General features: G+C 47.2%; 2 protein-coding genes across 2 annotated transcripts in view; both read right to left on the minus strand.

Annotated features, from left to right (window-relative positions):
* LOC122377389 (Y+L amino acid transporter 2-like) overlaps positions 1 to 7,091 on the minus strand; it is a 36,431-nt gene extending 29,340 nt beyond the window's left edge. Inside the window, exon 1 of the mRNA XM_043357345.1 lies at positions 6,721 to 7,091. Coding sequence (XP_043213280.1) covers positions 6,721 to 6,973 — 253 coding nt within the window. The 5' untranslated portion in view covers positions 6,974 to 7,091. The remainder of the gene's footprint in view (positions 1 to 6,720) is intronic.
* Positions 7,092 to 10,691: 3,600 nt separating this feature from the next.
* The window catches only part of LOC122377390 (large neutral amino acids transporter small subunit 1-like), a 46,222-nt gene continuing 30,969 nt past the window's right edge, over positions 10,692 to 25,944 (minus strand). Inside the window, exons 4-9 of the mRNA XM_043357346.1 lie at positions 16,563 to 16,686; positions 15,219 to 15,419; positions 14,793 to 14,911; positions 14,292 to 14,410; positions 13,633 to 13,725; positions 10,692 to 13,208 (exon numbers count right to left, since the gene is read on the minus strand). Coding sequence (XP_043213281.1) covers positions 13,105 to 13,208; positions 13,633 to 13,725; positions 14,292 to 14,410; positions 14,793 to 14,911; positions 15,219 to 15,419; positions 16,563 to 16,686 — 760 coding nt within the window. The 3' untranslated portion in view covers positions 10,692 to 13,104. The remainder of the gene's footprint in view (positions 13,209 to 13,632; positions 13,726 to 14,291; positions 14,411 to 14,792; positions 14,912 to 15,218; positions 15,420 to 16,562; positions 16,687 to 25,944) is intronic.

A 25,944-nucleotide genomic window follows, 5' to 3' on the forward strand; every position in this document is an offset into this window, starting at 1 on the left:
AAAATTTGACGTCATCAATTTTGAACAGTTTTTCGCTATAACTTGGCCAAAAAAAGAGCTATCGATCTCAAATTTGGTATGTAGATAGAAGGCGGTAGCGACTATCACATATCTTCCGTTTTTTTCGAAATTCAAAAAACTTTTTGGATTTTTCGTTTTCGTTCCAGATTTTCGTTCCAGTTTGGGCGTTCGTCCACAATTTCGATCGTGAAAGAAATCGCATTGAAAAAGGCGGCCGGGAAGAAAGGCCACAGGTGACAAAATTGGCCAAACGGTTTAAGCGGAAGGACTATCACATCTCCAAACAGGAGTGTGATACGCTATTGGAAGAGCTCTCCTCTCTAAGGCTCATTACCCCATACAAGAGCCACCAGCGGCTCGGTTCTAAGTCGACGCATGGTCGATGACAGGTCGACATGCATTTTCACACAGGGAAACGCGCCGGATCATCGCTCTGCCACGGCCTAGCGGTGATGCGAATCGAGCCTTCCGGACTTCGGAAGGAAGGAGGTGTTACCCAGCGACCATCCGGACCTAATCCTGATCGAGGAACTTTGGACATCGTCCAGCTGAGCAGGACCTGCACGAACAAAAGCTGGCGGCCAGCCTCGTCACCCTGCAGTTACAGCTCAAACGGGCATGGTCGAAAATAAATCCGTCTGTGCTGCACAACCTGGTTGCCAGCATGCCAAGTTGCGTTCGTGCGTAACCTATTCCTCGGGAATATAATGAACGGCGAACGCTAAAAAAAATCGCTGCCTTTTATAGGTACTTAGAGAGCACATTTTTAAGAAGAGAAAACTTATGCCGGACTCTGTACAACAAACGCATCAGTCTATGTATAGACCTCCGTAATTCTTATATGTCCTGACGGCTGGCTGCCCCAGCCCCCACGTCAAACAGGGCATGAGTATAAACTATGAACGCTCGACCACTGACATGAACACTGGAACGTTCCCGAGTAAATAAAAAATGACATTAATGCAGAATGAATTTTCCCTGGGTAATAAATAATGCATGTAGGAGAGATAGAATAGAATGACGAGAAAATGCCATCAGCTTCAAAATTCCAATGCCGAGTTGCTATTTATGCATAACGGCTTGCGGTGCATGGCAACACACGGCGGCACCATTGAAGCATGGTTTATCTTGGACATGGTAGCGCCGGGCCGGCGCAGAGTGGCGGGCGGCCGCCCGGGGGGGCCAGCATCTTGTCTCCGCGCCGATCACAGACTGCAGTGGTCGCTGGACCCGGCGGCGGCGCGAGCCGCGCTATTCGACAAAAAGCAGCCGCCCCCCGGCGCGCGCCACATGGCCGGCCGGAGCAGCCATATGGCCGCGGCCGGCGCCGACCGGCCGATAGCCATCGGCCAGCCGCGGCCCACGTGCCCCGGCACGGAGCCTCGGGCCCCCTATACCGAGTGAACCAGGAGCTGAGAGATCTGACCAGACACATAGGCTGAGGGGACGAGACAATTGAAAAGTCAAGCCGTCCCTGTCCTCAGCTATTGTTACAGCTATAGGTATCCTATCAACCTCCATATATGTCTTCTAACAAACTTTGTAATTGAGTCAATCCAATTGTTCATTGTTCGTAAGGGACTGTTGACCATTTTAAATTTGATTTATCAGATGCCTTTTTAAACTTAGTAACAATATCCACGACAAAATTGGCGCAGACCACAAAATAGGCAAGTCTCGCCTTGCGCATGCGCCGCACGTTTAGAATGCCTACCAACGAGCACGCATTTTGCATACTGTATACCGCACGCCTGGGTAGACATTGCTCCGCTTTCGTGGCATTTAGACATGATTTGCAGTAATTATTTGTCCAAACTCCAAATGCTCAAAATCTGAGCGCTGTAGGAACCGTTGACATCCCCGTCTCCAACAATTGGTGCCTGGTGCTGATCACATGCGATGAATTGTTTACATCAGAAGTCGCCGAAACTGACAGAGCCCCGTCAAACAGGAAACAAGGAAAGAACACATTGAATCCAGATGGGGATATTTATGTCAGGGCCCTATCTTAAAATGTCATAAATGATAAGATTTTTAGCGATTCACGATGTGCCATTCGTAATGTAATGTTGAAATTTAAAATAACATGTTCAAGTGTGTACTAATTCCAGTCATTTTCATTGGGAGGATGATAGGTACTTTTATCATGATGATTGTATAGATACCTATTACCTATATTATGAAATTATCAATAAAGCATTCACATTCAGTGCCATGTTATTAGTCGTTCTTTTTTTCCTTGGATTTTTTTCCTATTTAAAACCAAAAAGTCATATATTTGACACTCCCCGGCCGAGATCGGTGCCTCCGCCTTTGGCTTCCCACGACTGCTCGAAACGCATTATACCTACAAGAAAAAAAAAACTCCCCGATAGCTGACAAGGGGAAAATAAGCAAGATTCGTCGGTTTTAGCGCTATAATCGAAATACCCAATGCTAGGTAACAACTGACATTTTTCGCTCTGCTGCGCCACGTAGCTGGTCCAATGCTTGTTCTGCATTTTTGACCCTAGGCTGATTGTATCGCGGTCACTTATTATCATAACTTTTTCTTTTGTGAGTATACAAGCTTTAACCCGCGCCCGGCTGGGGGTCCTGGATTTCCACGCCCTGCTGGGGGGGGTGTTTGAACACCCCCCCTTCTAACTCGGCTCCTGGGCCACGTAGCGATACGCGGAAGGCGGCGTTCGAAAGAGCGTCAAAAATAATGAGGAAATCACTTCGGTCAATTTTTTGGTCAGGTCAAAGGTCAGGTCACCAGAGGTCATTGAAGGCAAATTTTCGCCGATTTCCAGGTCGAATGTCGAAAATTTCCAAGAAGCCAACGCATAACTCGGGAACCAATAGAGCTACAGCGCCGCGGAAAAGCGCATTCGATAGCCCTATTAACGCCCTTTCTGAGTAATTCTCTCAGATTTGACCTAACGTCAACGGTTTTGCCTGCAGGGGGCAAAAACTGCAAAAATAGCCGATTTTTTCGGAAACAGTTTTTCTGCAATAACTTTTGACCCAAGCATTGTACGAGCTTACTTTTACCGGCATCGTGTTCCTCTCGTCAAGACGCATCGAACGAACTATAATTTGACCTTGAAAGGTCAACTTGAAAATTTGACCTCAGGTCAAGGTCATGACCTGACCGGAAAGGGTCATGTTGCATATCAGTCGATCCGTATCGTCGAGCTGAACACATCTAAGGCGTTTTCATCGCTCTAGCATGCCTCTATCAAAAGTTATTTGCGAAAAACTGTTAGATACCATTCGTGACCTAAGATGACCTCAGGGCATAAACAGGGGTCACAGACACCATTTTCATGTTCAGTGTGTCTAAACCACTTGTAATTCAGTGTTTGGGAGTGTTTATAATGTCTTTCGTCCAAAACAGGCGCATTTCAATTTTCTCCCATTGACTTATAATGGTGAGGTCGCAAAATTGACCTGACCTTAGGTCATCGATATCAAAATTCTGAGATATACATTTTGTACATGCTAATGCTCTTAGCAATCGCTGAAAGTTTCAAAGCGATCGGTCACTCGGTGTAGCTATGACAGACATTGAAACTTTTTATGAGGTGAGGTCACTTCGAGTGACCTGGTGACCTGACCTTGAATGACCTTGGTCTGAAATTTTCACAACATGTGTAGAATTGATGTATGATAAGGTGTACCAAAAACGGCGGCGCTCCGCGCCGCCGTTTTTGAGATATTCGCGAAAAACCACAGGGGGGGGGTGTTCAAACACCCCCCCCCAGCAGGGCGCGGGTTAACCTGCGCCCTGACGGGGGGGCTATATTGGCCCCCTGTGGTTTTTCATAAATAGTGATAAAACGGCCTTCCCGGGCATCAATTTGACACCTTCACATAAAATTTCAAGTCACAGTTCACCTTGGGTCAGGAGTTATTGAAGTCAAACTGAGGTCATGTTCGAGTAAAAATGAGCAAAAAACATGACATCTTGAAACGGTCACCAAATCTACAGTTAACAAGCAATCTTAAAGTTATTTATGTGATCATGTAGAGAAATGACGGCGCTACAAAACTGCTATCTCGCATTTTCAAAATTTTGGGATTTTCACCCCAAAAATTAAATAAAAAATATTTGTTTAACAAAAAAAAAAACGATTTTTTTTTTCGAACTTTGAAAAAACTAGTCTCTGCGCTCTCCGATATACATACCAAATTTTAGATCGATGCTTCCTTTTGTGGCCAAGTTATAACAAAAAAAAACGTTCAAAATTTATGACGTCATATTTTTAGCTCCAATTTTAGCAATTCTAGACTAAGTAGCGCAAAACAAAGACCACCATTGTAATCCCCGTGACGAGCTGCATCGAATCGATACCCATTTTATGCAACTTTGAAATTTGACCTAATTTGACCTGACCTTGACCTGAACTTCACCAAACATAATCTCAACTGACCCCAAGGGCTGCCTGTCCCACATAATCGCATTTGGCATATAAAATGGACCATAAAACATGCATCACATGATATTTTTATAATTGTGACCCTCAGTGACCTGACCTCTGTGGCCTGACCTGGTATCAGTGACCTCAAATAGCAAAATAGGGGAAAGTGGGGTGGGTTGTATCAGTTTTTACTCCGAGACCCATAACCTCGTAACTATCCGTGATAAACTCATTATTTCCATACTATCCCCATTCCCCTTCCTTGATTCTTCTGCTTTTTTTGTGCAAAGTAACTTTTCCGCTACCTCTACCAGTTTTTCTTCTACGGTCTGCCGAATAGAACAATGTTTTTGATACAACTTGCCCCATGGCTTGGGTGAGTTGTATCACATGGTGGGGTAATTTGTATCACTATTTCACGTTTCAGGGAGTGTGCTTGCTACTGGTTTTGAACATAACAACAACATTAAATGGGGTTAATAAAATGTATAGGTATGCTCAAAGGCTTCACTTTATTAGACCAAACTTAGGTCAATGCAATCCGAACGAAACATCAACAGACTAGACGCAAAAGTGGCCCTTTAAGAGCAAAGAAGCCAACACATTGTGCCGAAATTGAACGAGTATTGACTAGCTACCTACAAACGCGAGCCAGGGCTTAGCTTTCGCGATCAAAAACAACATACCCAACACCCATGCATACATACACACATACATGTTACAACATACCCCATCCGGCTCTGATACAACATTTACATCGCCGCCATCTTGGAAAAAAACATCCTCGTGCTCAAAAACAGCGGACAGCTGGAGAAATCCATTTTCACTCACGCAGCCTTAGAAACTACCCTCACCACCACTACGGAGATCTTTCAAATTCGTGCATATATAAATGCCCAAAACACACATTTTCTTGCAACTTATTTTTTTAGAATGACATTAAAAAAAACATAAAATTGGTTCTCACCTCGAGACGCGTCCACCCAGCCACACGACAGAACAGGGAAACATGGCGCCCGGAAAGCTTCGTCGGCTGGTCGTATCACGAGCGCCATCCATTGGATAAGTTTGGCATAATTCGCCCTGATACAACTTGGACATGATACAACTCTCCCCGCTCTCCCCTATGTGTTTGACGAACATTTCCCCATCGATGATTTTCAATGAAATGCATTTTATTCGATGTTACAACGCATTTTTTGAAATGCCTGTAAACGGTGAAAATTCGACCTTTGACCTGACCTGTGACGTCATCAGTTTGACCGAGGTCAATGAAATTGGGTCACAAGGTGACCCAATTTCACTGTTGGGGCTATCCAACGCCGTTTGCCGCTTGTCGCTATGTTGCGTGGTTCTTGATATCTTAGAGGGGGGGGCAAAATGCCCCCAACCCCCATCAGACCGCGTTGCTCGGCAGACCCCATCAGGGCGCGGGTTAATATTGTCACGCTAAAGTAAAAAGCTCGTCGGAAAAAAACATAAGTTACCTACCTCAGAATGGCCTGGCAAAACAAATGGCACGCGATTTTACTTCTTTCTTGGCATGTTCCCTGGCCTGACCGCATTTCAACGGTAGGTATTATTTGACCCGACCTTGATCTCAGGTCAAGATCCTTCCCAGGAAAATAAAGCATCATTTTTTCGAGATTGGTATGAAGAAAGAGATTATTACAAGATCCTTGCTTTGGGACGTTCCTTGTCGAAATTATTTGCCAACTAAGTGAAAACAGTTCTAGTCTTGCTTTCTGCGGGAAAATCGACTGGGTTTTACTCAAGGTGCTACGTGCTGCGGGGCTCACGAAAGCCGCATACCACGACTTGCCGTGGCCACTGGCCAGGTCTGGGCATACGGCCACGTGCCGGGGCCCACTCCGGCCGTACCAGCACGTGCCTTGTCCGGGTCCGGCGTACCGACAGTGCTAGGGTCGGGTCCCGCCATACTGGCACGTGCTGGGACCGTGTCCGGGCCCGGGCGTACCGTCACGTGCCGGGGCCGGACCGGGTCCGGACGTAGGACCGGGTCCGGGCGTACCGCCACGTGCCGGGGCCGGGTCCGAGCGTACCGCCGTCTCTCATGGAGCGGCCGGCCGTTCATTGCAAGTGGTTCATCCTGAGGCCCTCATTTCCTGCCAATGGCTGGCTGGCCGGCGGGCCGGGCGCGCTGGGCGGCTCTGTGACGGGCCGGCCGCCGCTCCGGTGGGACGCTGCGCAGCGCTATAGAGCACAGCTGGGGCGCCCCGCGTGGCGCGGTCGGCGGCGCGAGTAATGCGCGCGCTCGCGCGGTGCCACTTACCGAGCTCGGCGTAGCAGAGTGCGCCGACCATCGAGAGCAGGCCGCAAAGCGCCCAGATGATCAGCGACAGGCCGATGGAGCCCGAGTACACCAGCACACCCTTGGGCGACACGAAAATGCCGGAGCCGATGATGATGCCGACGATGATGGCGACACCGTTCATCACACCCAGGTCCTTCTTCATGGTGACGCTGTCTTTGGCACCCATCATGGGGGACATTTCGGCACGGGTCTCAGAGTTCAACCGGCCCATGATAAGACGCGACGCGACGTGGGAAGGTGTCGAGTTACGGCCGCGGCTTGGAGCAGCCCGGGGCGGGGGAGCGGGCACAGAATAACGCACTGACGACACCCGGCGGCCGGCCGCGCTGACTGCCGCCCCGCGCCGCCCAGCGGGCCCGGGCGGCCGCAGCGCCGGCGGCCGACCGCCGAGCACGCAAGTGGAGACATCTAGCCAGCGACCGACACACTCGAGGTAGCACCCTCCCAGCATCGCCCTGGGATGTTTTGGTGATTGGCGAGGACAGATTGCCCGCGAATTTTCAAGACTGACTTGGATTGTTTGACATGGATGCTGGTTGGGACGGTGCGTCAACAGGGGAACCAGCCGGATGTTCCAACTGGGGGCAAAAGGGCAATTTACCATTATCATTTTTTTAACTTCTTTTTCTGGGTACAGGGTAGCTTTGCCTTGCGTTCGACATCCGGAAAATGAGGGGTGATTATCCGGGATCACCGGTAATTATTTGGTATTGCAGGGGCCATTGATTAAATTCGTCACATTTTTATATTGCTTTTGATTCACTTATGGCTCTTCTACTAGTCTGTCATGTCCGTTGTGCACGGTGTCAGCCAAAAATACCGAATGATCCCGGTGATCCTATTGTACTTTCATTCTCTCATCCGTCCACGTCATCCTCAGGACAACTCATCCGCATCCCCATTTCCGGACTCTCCCAGCAACCGGTGGATGAGGTTGGGCCCACACCAGAACCCGTTATAATCCTCTCCGGGATGACCGTTTGGGAGGCGGGCGGACTGTCCCCAACAGTGCTATCCGGTCCCACCGGGACGGTCTCGCCCCCGGGGATCACTGTCGGTTTCCCGTGCAGCCCAATGCCCCTGATATCCCTACATGGGATATCCTAATATGCCATGTAGCTCTGCAATGGTCTGTTCAGGCCGAAAGAGCCTGAACAGACCCCCCCCCCCCAAAAAAAAAAAATCCTTCTCAAAGAAAACCGCTCGTTCCGTATAAATTTGTGACGAATTTCTCCTTTGCTTAGAAATGTTGGCTGAGCTGTGCTGTGATTCCTTAACTTCTGATGTGATTTCCGTCAGGATGGATGTACTGTCCGACTGAGTTCAGACGCGTGTTTTGTTTATCCACCGTTTGTGCCGTCCCTTCCGGCCAGCCGGTGCTCAGCCGCCCAGGCAGTGGGACATGTGTTGGCCACATGTGACCGTGCTGGGCCGGCGGCCACGTCCGAACCCGGGCAGTTGTTCTACGAGTGGCTCCGGGGACAGGAACTGACCGCCCTCTTCCTGGCAGTAGCGAGCACATCTTCAGCCGTCAACGAGTGTTCTGTTTGACCGCGAATCGCGATATGAAACCCAACCGAATCCACAACACCATTGTTCCTTTATTTTACATTGCTGCTTTATTTACGAGCGCTGAACATCAACAAAAAAAAACTGATTTAACTTTAATGCGATGTCGGAACATTAAGCGTGTTGAATGAACAATTATTGGACATCTATCGTTGCGAGGCATACGCAAAAAGTTTATAACCGGAAACGTAACATCAATTCGCATAGGTAAATCGACAGTGGAAGCTTAAGTATTTACATTTTACAATAACAGCAATCTAATAAAACAATGAATCAGGAGACACAAGAGGCTCGCACACCAACCAAATCCGCCGACGCGGCTCGAAATAGCGCTCATAGTATAATACCTACTGACGTGAGGCCACACGCACGGACAAGCGCAAGACCACTTATGCCACCCCTTCAGCCACAAAACGGAACCGGCAAAAATAAACACGTCATAAAACTTTAAAATAAAGCCCTACAGGCCAGAAGACCATACCAACATTATATTTTGTGACAAAATAGAGCCAAAAATGTTGATTATTCTGTTGAGAACACCCGTATTCTAAAGTTTCTTCTAGTGTTTTTTTTTTCTCATTAGTTAAAGAAATCCTCACATAAGGCGTATATCTTGAAGGAAGTATAAATGCCAATAGAAGGCATACCCCGCTCCTAATTAATTAAAAAAAAAACAAGGCCTCTTCGTCTTGGTCACCAAACAAAAGTTTCCTCAACTGCAGGCAATCATGCACCCATACAAACAGGACGTTACACGTAGACTGACGCTACACTGACATCGGGGGCGCTAGGGGCTTAAAAGGACATGTTCACCTTCAACATGAGAAATGGAGTTGAGATTGGATATTTGATCCCCTTGGACCGATCAGGCTGATCCGCACCCCATTTTTCGGAGTCACTCGTCTGAGCATTGTCTGAGATGGCGATTAGGTTTGCCAGTTATTAATCTCACTGCAAGATGTGAGCATGCTTGTGAACATGGTCGGAAAAATAGCAAAAATAAGTTGGCCAGAAGGCAAGATCATCATCATCATTAGAACTGTTTGTAGTTTAAAAAAAATGCTATGCAGCCGCTGTTCAGCCAATTATCTCTTGCAGCGGCTTGGGATGGGATTCCCTTTATTAGAAAGCATCTTAACCCGCGAGTTGCTGGGGGGGGGGCGTTAAACGCCCCCACTTTTTTCGCCGGGCCATAGCACAAAAACGGCGCACCGCAGGCGCGCCAAATTTTGGGTACCTGTAGTAAATTGATTGAAGTATATTGTGACAAAGTTTCAGAAAAATCGGTCGGAAAATTTTTAAGATATCGAGGTTTTAATGACGTCATGATTTCTGAGTTTTCGACCAAAAACGGCATATGTTCCAAAAATCATATAAAATCACAGAATAGACATACAGACATGCCGTAAACGTCATTAGACTGCCAATACCATGGTCAATCAAAAAGCTATCTTCGATTATTGATTATCGTTCCGCATTTTCCATAATCTTGAACTGAATCTTGGCAATTTTTCGTGACTACTTCACGACCATGATACATGAATTTCTTAAATTGAACTTTTTGAGCCAAACACGTACACATATGATAAAATGAATGTGACCATCGTGTTCTAAGCCCCAAATTACCTATAACACATGTGTCACAGGCTGCGAATATCAGTTTTGATTTTCGGGGATATGTGCCTACCCGGTTGACCTGACCTTGACCCTGACCTATGCTTGACTGACCCCTACATGGAGCTGACACTCTTGTAGGCCTTATAAGATGGATTGTGCACCGTTTTCACAGAGTGTATGGCAAGAGGCGCCCATTGCGAAGTCCTCAAGTCCATGCTACTGAAAGCCCGATTTCAGGTGTTTCACCTGACCTTGACCCGACCTGTGACCTCAAAATTCAACTTTAAAGTACTCATCTGAAGCGTCTCGTCGCGCTCTTTCGTTTGCCGCCTCGTGCGTTTCGCTGCGCCTATTGGTTCTCGAGTTATCGGCTGGGGGCGTTTAACGCCCCCCCCCCCCCCCCCAGCAAACGGTGGGTGGCGAAATACCCCAGCAACTGCCGGGTTAATAAAACAATACATTTTTCACATGCCAGCGTGGGGTAATAAATAAAACAAAGCATGTAAATTAGTCAAATGAGACGTAAGCCACACCTAAACCACATATTTGTATATGCTGATATAAAGTCAGCGCCCATATATGGGCGCTGACTTTATATATCTTATAAAAATATACAGGACTTAACAGGACTTATGAAAATCCTGTATACAGGATTTTTAGTGCGTTGTTTGCAGCATACAGGTACCTACATATACACCTAGTATTTCGCCGGCCTTGTCGACTGAGCAGTTAATGCAGCTGGATTAGCAATTTCCATATATTATATCTGTGTTTCAGCACTAGCACTCAGTAGCTTCACTTTGTCAAGATGAACATGTCCCTTTAAGGTGGCCTTGCACACCGGGGTCAGCGCAGACGTCCTGCGACCGATACTTAGATCTGGTGGACACAGTCCAACCGTTGCCGAAATTCGGCTGTAGGTGGCGCCTACCCTGGGCTATATGAAACGGCCACGTACAGTCCTGCAGCCCCGAACAAACGGGACTCGACGGACGACGGCGTAGCACATGACAGCTATAGCATGGGAAGGCAGCCACGAGGCTTTGATTGGTCCCTTGGGTGCATAATATGACAGATAGATGTCATGCAGAGGTCCGTAAGTCTCACAGGTTTTCCACTTTGTTATGGAAACCGGGTCCTCTTACAAGTCCCTGTATAGGCTAGTGTCAGCAGCATATATACATACAAGCACATCTAAGGTTAATACGCTCCCGTTGCAAGGCTGACTATCAGGACACGGCGAGCGTTCTGCACTGAGTCGCACGGATGGGTGAACCGGCGCCAGTAGCGCCAGCTGCACACCCGGTAGATACTTCTCAATCAAATTCCGCGGCTAGAGCGAAACAGCAACGACACCCATCGGGCCAGGGGACCCAATAAGCAAATGAATTTGGATCTTTCTGTTAGTTTTCGCATTACATATCATATACAAATAGCATATTCCATTTTCAAGATTCCTAAAAAAAAAGAAGCAGACAAAGATTTGAACGCAGAACTCAGCCTTGTCACGAGTTTGCTGCGAGAAAAACTAAGCATTGTATATGTATAGCTGACTACAGAATGATGTTCCACTCCTCAGAAGGTATCAGTTGAATAAAACGCTAAGTTGCACCGTTCATCGCGCAATTAAGTGTGGCTATGGTGACCATTGTGTCACAGGATTCAACAGTGAACTCGGCCCGTGCATTGCGGCACAGCCTACCTATTCAGGCAACTGATTGCCTGCGAAAAAAGGAACATAATTCTGTACCGAGTAAATATTTTCGAATTGATGTCAATTAAAGGAAAAGTGCCACCTTCGTGAAATATGAAGATATCGTTGCTTTTCATTTTGACATTATTATTTTTCATGTTCTTTTTAAATCTGGTACCAGAAGTGCATAATTCGCAAAAAAGTATGTCAAACTATTTAACATATTGGTACTATGTTTGTACTCTCTACCGCACCTTCTGTATGATGTCATAGCGATGACATCACACTCAAGCCAATCAGCCTTCAGAAGACAGTCTCGTCGGCTTGTGTCAGATTAGCTGATTGGTTAAAGCTGAGCTGATTGGAGCTGATTGGTTAAAAACCAAAGCCTCGCCGCGGGTGGCTGTACTACAGGATAAGAACGCATTCCTGGGATAAGGACGCATTCCTGGCATATTTTCTTTTAAAATTGCTGATACCTACAAATGGAGGCCGAAATCGGCCGTAAGGTGGGACACTCTCGGAGTTTTCGGACACGGGCTTCAAGATGGCCATCTCAGTTTCAAACCCCATGTTAAAGGTGACCCTTTTCCTTTAGGTATGTGCCCAGGCATTATTCACCATACTTCAAGTCGACACATCACATATGAGAAGAACGTGGCATTACTTTCGTGCGCAAGAATACTGTTTAGAAACGGCTGAAGAAAATTACTTGACTTTTGGAAAGTGCAATAATTTTCTGACCTGCTGCAGACCTTTGCATCGACATGTCATGTCGTGAACATGACTCAAGCATGAGAAACATTCAAGCGTTTCCAGAAGTTCCCCATGTTGTTGCCTGTATGTGAGACGTCTTAAATCGCTTAAGTTGTGACCGTAATCAGAGCACACCAATTTTGTGATAGATTTAAAAATTAAGTGAGATGAATATAATCTTAACATGGGTTTAGAGAAGTAACTTCTCGGTTTGAATATGTTCAAGTTGGAAATCGTGCTGTTTGTTGGATGATGACGGCGTATTTCTAGTTTCAGCTTTCAATGTAAAAAAACAGCGCGCTCCATGGAGTAAAAAATCTGATAATAGGCATTCATGATCCTCTAGGTGAAGTTCACAGCCCAGGGAAAGCAAATGGTAAAATGCGAATAGGACAAAACCCTATGTGCCGCTAAAACTGGGACTTTCCTAAGGTTGTAAGATAGATTGCTTAGAACCAGCTCACGATATGAACACATTAAGCAGAAGACTGGCACCACGCTGATGACCATTTGAACACAGGTTGAACACATCCAATGGCACAGAACATAGCGATCGTCCAAACTGCTGGACACATAGCTTAACAAATCACTGTTTTAATAGAACCGTTGCGCTGAAATAAGTGTGGTCGCGCGCCTTGGCCATTCGATCGCCGGTATGAGATATGCGGACAGATGCGTCGGTTCTGCCGCGGCGCTCAGACGCGGGCTCAGGCCGGCACCGGCTTCTCGTCCATGGGAAGCAGCGGCTCCGGCTTGTCCTCACGCTGCGGAGCGACCATCAGCAGCTTTTGCAAGGCTTTCGTTATCCGGTCTGTGGGCACAAATCATGGCATGAATGAGTGCATCCCACCGTAGGTCATCTAAGTCGGAGATGGAGGAACGGGGCCACACCTTTGTTGCGTGAGAAAGAGAAAGAACCGGCTTTTTGGTAAATCGTGCAAAATCACACCTCTGTTACCGATTACGGTACATTACGGTGCAACATTCGATGCAACGGTCTATGCATTTTGTTGTCTCCAACGAGTCGTGTCATATGGTTTAAATGATGCTTTCAGGACGATAATGGCCTCAATTTTTTAGTATTAGTAGTATGGATATATTTTGTACGGTGCCTTATTGGGAGGCAGACCAATGTTTTCAAAATTTTCGTCACCATGCTATTAAATAGCAAATAAATGTTATTCACGGTCAAAATGGACTATGATTCGAAATGTTGTTGCTGTTACTGAACTCACGGTCGGCTTGCAGGAGCCACTTGGGCTTGTTCGTCCACTTGACACCAATCAGGTAGACGGGAATGCCAGAGAGGGCGATCAGCGCACCCATTCCTGCAAAAAGTCCATGAAAACGTCACTGATAGCATGAGCAACCAGCCTCAATGGGCGGAAAACAGAGGGTCATTATGCTGAGAGTGAAGTCTGGCAAATTTGGATAGGAATATATTATTTTCAAACTTTCTGGCATTAAGCGTTACAAAATTACAAACATTCAAATTCGGCATTAACGACGATGTAGGTAAATGCGTAGAAATAAGTCATTGCTGATATACAAATCAAATGCAGCAATATATCTTGCATCGTAGACGTTTACGCGAACCCACGCCTCTAACCCAGAGCTGGACAGTAAATGAAGTCAAGGAGCATTTGTGGGAAAGGAAATTCGACATCCAGGCGGAACATTTAGAAAGATAAGCTTTAAATATGACATTTTATCATCCATGATTATTGATAATTTTATTGTTGGTTTATTGGGGTTTGATAGCGCGTCCCCGGCGGGTCATTACCTATACACCCATTTATTGGTAAATATTTCAGTTTATTATTTTATTATCACAAGAAAGTTACGCTTCCAGGCCTGCCACACAATATGGTTCGTTCCCGTCGTGGGTACTGACCGGCGTTGAATGGCTGAACGATCAGCGGCACTGCCACCAGAAACACGCAGACGCAGAAGAAGACGATCGGGATGGTGATGTTGAACTTGATCGGACGAATAAGGTCCGGCTTCTTGTATCTGTCAGAGTAGAAAAACGCTGCATTAAAACGGGATCTCAAGATTGAATGCAAAATTATCCTGTCACATTGAACTTCACGGATATTCACATTGAACGGTCTCAAAGCCACGATAGAATGCAGTGTGCTGCAGCTGAAAATGGCAATAGCCAATAGATACTTCATTCGAGATGCTTTCAACTACATCGTTGTTCATCGAAGAAAAAAATGCGTTGTATTTTATCACAGACTATGGTGTCAATGAGGTTAGAGCTAATTGAGTCTTGATGCACCCAGAACAAAGCCATTTTGATGCAAAATTCTCAGCGGTTGTAGACCGCCGCCAATGGGTGTTTCCGGTCTCTATACCTAAGAGCTCTCCCAGGAGCCGCTACCGCACCCACCTCCACCAGAGCTGGCCAGCCACGGCACCGCCCACCATCGACCACAGCACAAACGATACGTAGTCGATGAGCTGGAATACATTGTCGCCGAGCGCCACCATCACCAGAGATAGGCCGTACTGAGAACGGGTGCGGGACGCGCCGCGTCAGGACACAGGCGGGCGGCGAGGTAACGACACTGTTCACTGTGAACGTAACACTGTCGACACATTGTATTTCCGTGAAATGTAAAATAATGTCAGGTAACCTTGCTTTACGTTTCACGCAGTAACTTTTTTCTTTTAGTTAAACATGGCAAGCATGTATATTGGCTTATAACAAAACAGCATTACAATAATTCAATGTCATGCATCGCTAAATTAAAACAATCAACAGCGACACTTTCGGCTGGCTTGGTCTCTCCAAGGCCTTTTAAGGGCCCCTCACCAGTGTCAGCAGCGCCGGAACGGGCGTGCCGCGCTCCGTGTGCACGAACGACAGCAGGGCGGGCAGCTGGCCCTCCTGGGCGCCCACAAAGAACAGTCTCGACGACGTGAAGATGATGCCGTTGACGCTGCCGAAGGTGGAGAGGGCCACGAAGACGGGCACGCACCAGGCCATCACGCCGAACGTCTTGTCGCCAAACGACTGCGGGTAGGGGAAGTGGAAGTTACAATCGAGACAGTGCCATGATCCCAGGACCCAGACGTCAGTGAGACTGCAACTTTATTTGGGCAGGGTTGACGCAACAGGGCAATACACATGCCCTCATAAATGCTGCAATTTGATAATTGAATATTTAATTTGTGCCCTCAATGTGTCAAATGCAAGTCTGATTCATTTTCCCCGTCTGGTGAAGCTTTAGCAACAAATAATATATTTACGGTAAAAGTAGCTTGAGGTCACAATGTTTATGCCGACGCAATATCTGAAGTTGGCGTTTCATGTTCCTTCGGAGCATCCATACCATACCTATCCTGCCACGTCATCTCGAGTTGTTTACTTCCCACTAATTTTCTGGGAACCAGGCTCATTAAGAGCGAACAGTAAGTAGGTAATTACCAGACAACAAGTACCAGTCAAGCAATATTTTTAAAATACAGGGTGACACAAAAAAGCGGTCATCACCAAAATTCGAATAACTTCAGAAGTTTTATTCAAATCATCACCAAACTTCGGCCACTTTAGGTCACACCTATGTAGCAGACATCCACCAAGTTTCAAGTCTTCACTACGAATACTTTTAGTACAGTGTGTGTTTTACTGACGCTCCACAATGTGCTCCAGGTGAGCGCCCTGGCGCTGCAGGGCGTAGGCACACCTGCACCCGGCGGGCAAAGTTGTCGATAACCCGATAAGAATAACGTTTCAGGGGTAGCACACCCCCTGAGCACTGTCTCCAGAGGCCATTGCACTCTGTAAAGTGCACAGCCATCGGGTTATCGACAACTTTGCCCGCCGGATGCAGGTGTGCCTACGCCCTGCAGCGCCGGGGCGCTCACCTGGAGCACATTGTGGAGCGTCAGTAAAACACACACTGTACTAAAAGTATTCGTAGTGAAGACTTGAAATTTGGTGGATGTATGCTACATAGGTGTGACCTAAAGTGGCCGAAGTTTTGTGATGATCTGAATAAAACTTCCGAAGTTATTCGAATTTTGGTGATGACCGCTTTTTTTTGTGTCACCCTGTATGTATTACAGAGAGTGGATTCAGATGTACACACTCAGTGTATACAGTGAGTATACTCAGATATATACTCAGATGTATACAGTGTACCTACACACTCACCACTGCCACGGCTGGGGAGGCGAGCATTTCCTTCGGCGAGACCACGGAGAAGTAGGCCACGTTGGCGGCCACGTACACCAGCGTCACAATGGGCATGGCCATGCCGATGGCGCGAGGCAGGTTCCTGCGGAAAGTCGGCACCGCCATGCCATCAGTAAATGATTGACTAATAACCATCCCACCACAGCGCGTACTGGGTGGTGACAGGGCGGTACTTTATTCATGGGCTTATGTCTGATATCGACTGACATGATATTGATACAGGCATAAATATGATGACAATTTACACGTGCCGCATTACTTCAGACTCCAGCTTTGGAAGTTATAGATCTGAGGTAATTCCAGAGCCTGGCCGACAGGATGGCACCACGGTGGCATATACCAGGCGGGGTTAAATGGCGCGGTCGTCCGGCGATAACGGGAGCGGCAGCATAATAAGACCATTAACCCCCGGGACCGTGCACGGAGCGTGCACTGCACAGTCTCCTCCCACTGCCGTTTGGAGGCCCGCCAGCGAGCGCTGGGCAGGCGAGTCACCACTGGCGGCAGGATCTGACAGACCGCGCCCCACACCCACCGCCGCGCCCAGACGGCTGTGACGCAACGGCAAGACTAATTGGGCGCCGCCCAGCATGTGTCGAGCACGTGGCGGCCAGTCGCCGGCGCACGCCTTCCCTGACCTGTCATTGGCAGATTCTCCGGCAAACTGGTGATTTCCGGTTTGTGTGCAATGCAGCACAACTGACGCCAGAAGCTAATTCAGGCTGAAGGCTGCATATCTCGCGGCATGGAGTGCGAGGGACGTAGGCACGCCGCACGGCTATAGGCGAGGATTAGGGATGAAATCAGATGATTTAGGGCAGTGGCCCGGATGCTACTTTCAAGACTGGGGGGGGGGGGGCACACCATGATAGAGATCAACCTAGGGTACCCCCAAATCTAGTTTTCTCACGGGCTTTAGGCCATGCTTATTTTTCATCCCTTGGCTTTGCCTTTGTCAACAAAAAAAAGAAAACATTTAGGTACATACAAAAAAGTGCGGTATTCCGTCTCAAAAATGTGGGGGCACCACCCCCACGGCCCCAGAGGTGAGGGGCAACCTGCCCCCCCGGTTCCCGCGCCTTTAGGTGATCCGTATGATTTAGGGATAGGAGCGTGATAAGAAAGCGTGAAAATCATTTCGAGGCTTTTTTGTTTTGCTGGTACGTAGCTCGTTTCTTCCATTTTCTGTATTCAAGGCCAACGTTAATTGTATCACTTGACGTCCGTTCCGACGTTCCCATCCTCAGGATGCTCAAAAGTCCTTCTCCTCCACACCTCAACCCTAAGATCCGGGCTGGGCGTTCACCTTTATCCCATGCGGGTAGCTCCACCCAGGAGCAGGCTCGTAGCCGGGTGCAGTGGCTGTTGGCCTGTCCACGTGAAGGGCTGAGCCCCGACGGGTCACCAAGGTGCCCGCCCAGACCAATGTCTCCCCTTATTCCCATCATCCTTCCGGCTGTGAAATCGTCTCCTTATACCGGAAGAGCGTAAAAAAACTGGACGTTTCATCGTGAAATAACTACACATATAGGTCTGGATTTCGAAGACTCAAATGGCTATTTACACTGGGAAAGGTCACATAGATACTAGAAGTAGGTATGTACGACTCTCGCGAGATAAAGCGGTAGGTTTTGCACTTTAACATTTCCGTTTATATCTCAGAAACTAATCGATCTACGATGAAGCCATTTTACACGATCATGGCCGGCTTGTGAACCAACAAGTCGATCGCATCTTCAAGACTTAAAAGCTTAAGACGACGAGGATATAGCCTGAAGTACACAAAATTTTCTAGGTGCAAAACCTACCGCTAAAACCCCCGAGACCTGTACATAGTTAGATACACGCTACAATGCAGTTTAGCGGTGACAGAGGTCAGAGCAGTCACATCACTAAACAAGAACGTTTAGTGATGCATGCAAATGATATTACATTTCATGTTACCACTTCCGCTCATAGCAAGGCGCATTAAAGACCATAGATCATTTGTTATGACTACAATGTGGTGGTCCCACTTGCCTGCTGTCATACATCTAAAACGGATGATTTGAGATGTTTAAATAGCAACTGGAGGCCTGGAAGCGCTGTGCAATGTCAATGCCGATGTCATGGAATGTTACACTAGATTATAACTAGATGACATTATTTTCACGTGATGCACGGAATCACATTCGGCGACATTATCGTATCTATATTATGAATTAATACATACTTTACGGTGCGTTCACTGGAGATTAACCGTGCGTTAATTCGAAGGTAGCCGTGCACCAATTTAAATTGGTGCACGCTCGTGCAGTGATGAATTTCTCGACTTAAGTTTTTCGGAAGGGTCATTGACTTTCTTCTAAGAATTCCCATAAAAAGCCCCTTTAATGCCATGGACTAAGATTAATTTTAATTTAAATTCGCACCGTTAAGCATGTATTAATTAGTTTAACACTTGTGCGTTAATGCACTCGTTTCACTCGTGCATTAACACACTCGTGCTCCAATCCATCCACGTCGTGCGTTAAAACCATTTACACACGGGAAACCATGTGTTAATATATATTATAAGTCGTCCGTGCGTGCGTAATCCGTCATGACTTATGTGTCTTATTGCGCCTGAAAGGCGCCGCGTATCGGCGTGAAATTTGGCATGCCGTATCTGTGGGCGTGGGGGACCTCTGTATTAAAATTTGGGGGTCATCAGCCCAGGGGTGCGCCGTCAGCACGCGCTCGCGTGCGCCATAGGGTTAACACGGGAAACGGTCAAATCGAAGATCGGGCGAAAACCGGCCTGCGGCGCCCACTTCCCGGGCCCAACACTCGGCGACAGATTGCCGTAGCGAGGTGGGGTTGCCACCACTGGATAGAGGAGAGATGGGCCTAGCGTATTGATATGGTTTCATAGTATAGCACGCGCCACGTGCAAGACAGCACCCCCGGTTGTGAAAAAATGACCGATTTCATGCATTGTGGGAAGAAAACCGATGTCGCTAGAAAACGGCTTGACGGAATGAAATCGGTGTTGTATCATTTTGCAGACAAATGTATGTGTTATCAGAGAATAGCAAACAAAAACTGATGATCCGTACCATTTCCTTAATAATGAAAAATTAATTTGAAAATTTGATTCGCGCGGAGCGCGACGTCCTTTACAACATCAAAACGTTTTGAAAACGCTGATCAATCGCTATGAAACCTACATATTCGGAAAGAGCATTCTTTTCTGACCAATATCCACCCAAAATATTATCGAAAAGTCAATAAACTTTTGTGAAAATGACTCAAGCATGTGACCGTGTTTTGTTAACGTTACCGGTATTTTTCGACAAAATCCGATCGATGGCTTATGGCCGGCAAGTCATTCAACTTTTGACAATAGCTATCAAAGCATGGGCTGCGATACACCGCCCGCCAAGGGGAATTCCAAACACTGAAAATAAGCGCCTACCAGTAAACAGCACATTTTTGTACTAGGAATAACTCAGCTGCTACTGGGCCGATTGCGCTGAAACTTGGACTGTGGGTGGAGGGGGCACTCATCTGGCGATGCATGGTCATGTGTGACAGGTAGGGTGGATCGATTGCACGTGCGCACGTGAGGGGTGCACTTATACATCTCAAGAACGGCTGGGCCGATTTCGCTCAAATTTTGTACACCGTTAGGAACAATTTAGAAGGGTGGCTGGAATAAGTCATCTAGAGTCTCAGTTAGCGCGTGCGCACGTGCAGCGGGCCGCTTTTATATCTCAAGAACGGCTGGGCCGATTGCGCTCAAATTTGGTACGTTACTTTAATCGAGTATGAGAAGGGTAACTATGTGTTATCAGTAAGGTAGGGTATGGGTAGGTTAGGGTAGGATAGGGTGGGTTTGAGTTCGATAAAGGCAAACCATGAGAAAGGCTCTAACAACCCGCAACCAGCACCAGCATACCATGCCGTTCAAACAAATATCCAACTCCGACAAAATAAGACAAATAAAAATCAAAAGTTCCCACACCCAAACTAATGCCCCCTCAAACGCATCTATCAAAACGCACAGTTATAGCGCAAACATGGCCATCTACTATGCTTTTCAGACCCCATGAGACCCTAATTTTCGGCGATAATTTATTTACTATTTGTCCAATTTGCTTCAAATTTTCACAATGCACATTTCAGCTCAAGCGCCAATTTTCGCCAATATGGTCTCTTAACAAAATATCAAATTTTAGGGTACTTGTCGTTGCCTCGTAATGTTAAAGGCCGCGTTCGATGTCTCCTCGGACGAAGAACATTCTACGCAGAATATTCTATTTTGCGTTCGATGAAGCACACAGGCGGACGGCGAGACCGGCCATTTTGTGCGCCACTTACACAATGTGCGTCAGTTTCGAAAAAGGCCCGAGTTTACGTTTCCATAGAGACCGTGCACAAATGTCAACAACTTCTGCAAACAGCTGCTGCGCCGCTTTTGAAATACGCGCCATCATTGCCTCTCTGCTCACCGTAGTACGCTCAAAAGATTCTGCGCGGACGACGAAGATTCTACGTGACGTCACGTAGAATCTTTGCCGTCCGTGCGACATCGAACGCCATTTCGGGCCCGGACGGCATAGAATCTTTGCCGTCCGGGAGACATCGAACGCGGGGAAAATCGGCTCCGTAAATCCGTCAGTGGAGTAGAGGCTATCCGTGCGTAGGTGTGACGTCACAAACACGTGACCATTAAGCTCCGCCCTCCCGGCGGACGGGGTAGTGACCTTGGCCGGTCAGTCGGCTGCGTGGAGCGGGCGGGGCAGTAGCTGTCGCACCGGGGCGGCTCGCATGGACCGTAGCTGCCGTGCAGTTGTCGTTGCAGCCGTAATTTCATCGAATGAGCTAAATAGCGCGCATAAGTAACGCACCAGCTGAAGCCCTCGACTAATTGTATCTATCACAAATGTACATACACCTTGTTCAGTCACAAAAAATATATTTCCACACAAGATTCGGGGCTTGTTAAAAAATGCGCATAAAAGACGCTGTTGATTTCAAATGATTGCGTAAGATTACGTATCGCGTCAGACTACGTCAAAATTGCAAAACAGAATCACCATTAACACGATGCAATTTATGTGTTTGATATAAGAAATTTGATTACGAATGTATGCCGGCGTGATCGATTTATATCATCCCGGTACAACTAAGCATTGAACACCTTCAGGACTAATCCATTTGATCATCGACAGGTTGAGGAGGTCGCCAGACTAACTTTGCCCCCAGAGCTTGTGTGTTGAAATGCAAACATGAAAAGTAAAAGCCTAGAGATAGTTTCCTCACCATTGAGGAAATACCTACTGTTACTTAAGTTTTACAAAAAAGATACGAGTTTATTGATGATCGTTCTCGTGTAGTGCCCAACGTCCGCCTGCCACATTGCTATTTCTTTTTGTGCACGTCTTAACAATATAACACACACATGACACCGCGATAAAGACCATTTCTACCATACGACACATTACGCTTCTGCCCCACCCGGCGCCCCGCACCGCTTCACGAATCACGAATACGGTCGTTTCGCTGGAGCGATGCCCCAGGCAATCGGCCGTGCCCGAGACTCTTCATCCTACTTTGTTGCTTTATGCGCCTTCCTCAGAAACATTTATTGGCACTGCCAAATATGTCAATATTTTTGGGTCAAGCAGAGGCTTACACATGATCTCATAGGTAATCGGGTAGTGACCTGACCCAACCTGACGATGAGATACGTGCAACTCCGGCTTAAATAAATGTTCAGAGTCCAAGAGTCTATCCATCTTTCCTTCTCCGGCCGGTTCCGTTCCAATAGATCCTACCTTGATTCTGATCATTCTGAATATTCTTAGCTGGTTCGACGTTTAAATACCAAAATAAGGTGAAGAGGATACCAAATGCCCTCAAACGGATAATTTTTTTGGCTTTCGTCCCGAAACAACTTTGCCAGCTTCACTTGTCTCCAGTATGTGGTCCCGCTCCGACCTCTCCACGGTGCTGACACCGACTTAAGCGACATAGACCCATCGCGGTCACGGCCAGTGGGCGGAGTTTAGTTGGGCCCGGCGCAACGTGATTGGCCAGCGCTCCTATCCAATCCGGTGCGGTAGCGAGCGAGCCTCTATCCGGGTGCAAAAACTATTAACATTACGAGCCAACGACAAGTGCTCTAAATTTTGATATTTTGTTAAGAGACCATATTGACAAAAATTGGCGCTTGAGCTGAAATATCGTGTGCCAAAATTTCAAGCTAGTTGGACAAAAATTGAAGAAATTATCGCCGAAAAGCAGGGTCTCATGGGGTCTGAAATGCATAGTAGTATCCGCTAAAGCTACAGATCAATGAGACCCGCATTAGCATGTTAATGCCTCGTCAGTCGTCACCATCGAGCCCGCCGTGTTGCTGCTCGCTGTCGCTGAATGGGGCTCAGGCGGTCTCATTAGGTGGCGCCGCGCGGCCACCCAGACGGTCATCCCGTCTGCTCTGTGTCCGGGCGCAGGTATATCGGATGACACGGCCTGGCCAGCGGCCCCGTAAACACTGTGCCGGCGCCGCCGAGTGACACGCGGTGACACAATGAGGAGCGGTGGGTGCAGCGCCCGGGGGAGTTGCACAATGTGTCAGCTTCTCTGCATCACACTGGCGACTGCATTTAATATACGATGTCTAGATGTTTCTCTAGTGAACGAATTACTTTTTTCTGGTACAGTATCGCATAAGAGCATGATAATCTCATCGATAGGCCTCAGCCGTATCTCTTATACCTAAAGCATTGCTAGTATAGTCGTTTAAATGCCAACTTCTGGGACGTATAGGCATGGGCGTAGGAACGGCTGGAACATTGTGGGTGCATGGGTGCAGAAATCCAGCCATGGCCGGTGAAGCGGCGGGGGGGGGGGGGTAGGGAGCGACACCCGAGCGAAGGCTCGTTACGAGCTTTGAAGGGGTGTGGTGGCAAAATGTGGACCCGAGGACCCGGTCCAAAGAACCAGTCTGGGCCCGGGTCCAGACCGGTTCCTGGAAATTTTCTGACGGGCCCAACCGGGTCCTACCATAAACTATACATCTTGCACACTACACATTATTACAAAATGGGGCATTCCACGATAGATCGTACCAGGCCCGTCACCCTCATCTCTCAGATTTGAATGAAAATTGGTACAAGGGGTAATCATAGGCTCCAAAAACACCTGCCAAAATATCAGACTTCGCAGATGAAAACTTTTTGAGTTACATTGCATAATATTTTCTTAACTTCAGATTGTAAGGGTGAGTTTGATGAGCTATAACTCAAAAACGAGCTAAGCAAGCAACAAACGGTAAACAGCTTTGAACTAACGATGAATCAAAGATAAATACAGTATTTTTAAAATTGGAAAGAAAAGCTTTACATATTGAAAAAAGTCGTAGTATTTTTTTAAATTGTCTATAATGGCCCTTGGGACCAAAATTTTTGCCATTTTTATTTCTTCAAAATAAACCTCAGGTCCTTTAAAATCGACATGCAAAAAATTAGAAAGGTGTTCTTTCTATAAGTTCCTCATTTAAATGTATACAAAATGGGTTTCCGGGGGGTCGGTACGACCCCAGCTCGCCGTTTCGCCTCTAATGGAGCTAGAACCTTGCAGAAAAAACGAGCATGTGCGCCGTTACAAGATGCATCGAATCATACCAAATTTTAGGGTCTCGGGTTCATTGGTGACCCCTGAGGTCATTTTAAGTGACCCAAAATTACGGGTCCGGTTTTTGATCGATAACTTCGCAACAAATGGTCGCAGAGCTGCGATTTTAGCATCTTTGTGTTTGCCTAGCTCCGGCGCGTCGAATGGTATACTGTTTGTTCTGGTGAAGTCAGCTTAAGTCGCTGACCTCGGGCAAGCACACTGCCGTGTATTTGGCTCCGCGCCCCGACCGGGCGGCCCAGCAGGCAGCCAGCCGCGGGGCATCACGTGACCGCCCCGAGTCCGCGGCAAAGCCAACCAGCGCGGCGCTGGACAAACAGCGCCGCCACAGAGATGGTTAACAGTCGGGTCAGGCCACGAAGCTGGGTGAATGAGATCATTTTGCACATCATTCGATTCGCAAGGTCTTCCCGAGTCCATTGGTAGCCTTCCCGTCTCTCTAGCTCAATTTGATCGAGAGTTATTGACGAAAAACTCTTATGACCCTAGTGACGTACGAATGACGTCACGCAAGGTCAACAGTGCAAAAGTGACGCAAAAATGACTTCAATTGAAATTTCAGTAACCAGTGATGTCACTAGGCAGCTTTACCACACCATTTGTAGGCTCTCTTCCGAAATCACAATTCGAGACCATTACGGTGACGCAAAATAAGTACATTTATAGAAAGAACACCTTCCTAATTTTTTGCATACTACTTAAAAATGATCCAAAAATGTTTTTAAGCAAATAAAAATGCAAAAAAATTTGGTCCCAAAGGCATAAAAAGGCAAATGAAAGGAAACTCGAGGTGTTATATATAAAAAATAGTATATATTTCAAAATTTTAAAAATGCATATTATTCTTTGTTTCAATGCAAGTTCAATGCCGTATAGCATTTGGCATTTGGATTATCCGTCTTAGAGTTACAGCCCGCCAAACTTGGGACTGCAACGCAAGATCCAAAACATGTTATACACTATAACTCAAAAACCACTCATCTGATAAGCCTGAAATTGTTACAGGAGGATTCAGAGCCCCTGATTACCCCTTAGACCAATTATCGTTAAAATCCGAGAGATGAGGGTGTCAAATTGGAAAAAAGTGGTACGATCTATCGTGGAATGCCCCAAATATGAAGTGAATGTTTCTTTGCACACAGTAGCTCATTACGGAGCGAGCGAAGCGAGCGTAGTCTTTCCTTAGATTAACGGAAATTTCTGAGTATGAGCGGCCGGCCGGCCGTGGTCACGCTTTTGCGAGGCTTATATCTCAGCAACCACTTGACCGATTTACACGGGGTAATTTTTGTAGGGTAGCTTCATTCCTTCTACCAAGTATTGGACTATTCCCGATGCATGTGGGTGACCCCATATGCACGTGCCACGCGCAAAACGAAGAGGTGTCAGTTTTATAATTGTTGCAATATCTCGGTAACTACTCGGCCGATTGCGCTGAAAGTTGGCATGTAGGTAGGCACCCACTAGGCACTGCATATCCATGTGCCAGAGTTGGGGTGCTGCTGCACGTGCGCACGTGCAGGGGTCGTTTCCAGATCTCGGGAACGGCTGGACCGATTGCGCTCTAATTTGGTACACAGCTAGGGACCGGTTAGTAGGGTGCCGTGCACAAGTCAGTTGGGACCCATTTTGCACGTGCGCACGTGCAGGGTGCCGCTTCCAGATCTCGAGAACGGCT

This window comes from Amphibalanus amphitrite, unplaced genomic scaffold, assembly GCF_019059575.1.
Source record: "Amphibalanus amphitrite isolate SeventyFive unplaced genomic scaffold, NRLGWU_Aamphi_draft 000044F_arrow, whole genome shotgun sequence".
In the NCBI taxonomy this organism is placed as follows: domain Eukaryota; kingdom Metazoa; phylum Arthropoda; class Thecostraca; order Balanomorpha; family Balanidae; genus Amphibalanus; species Amphibalanus amphitrite.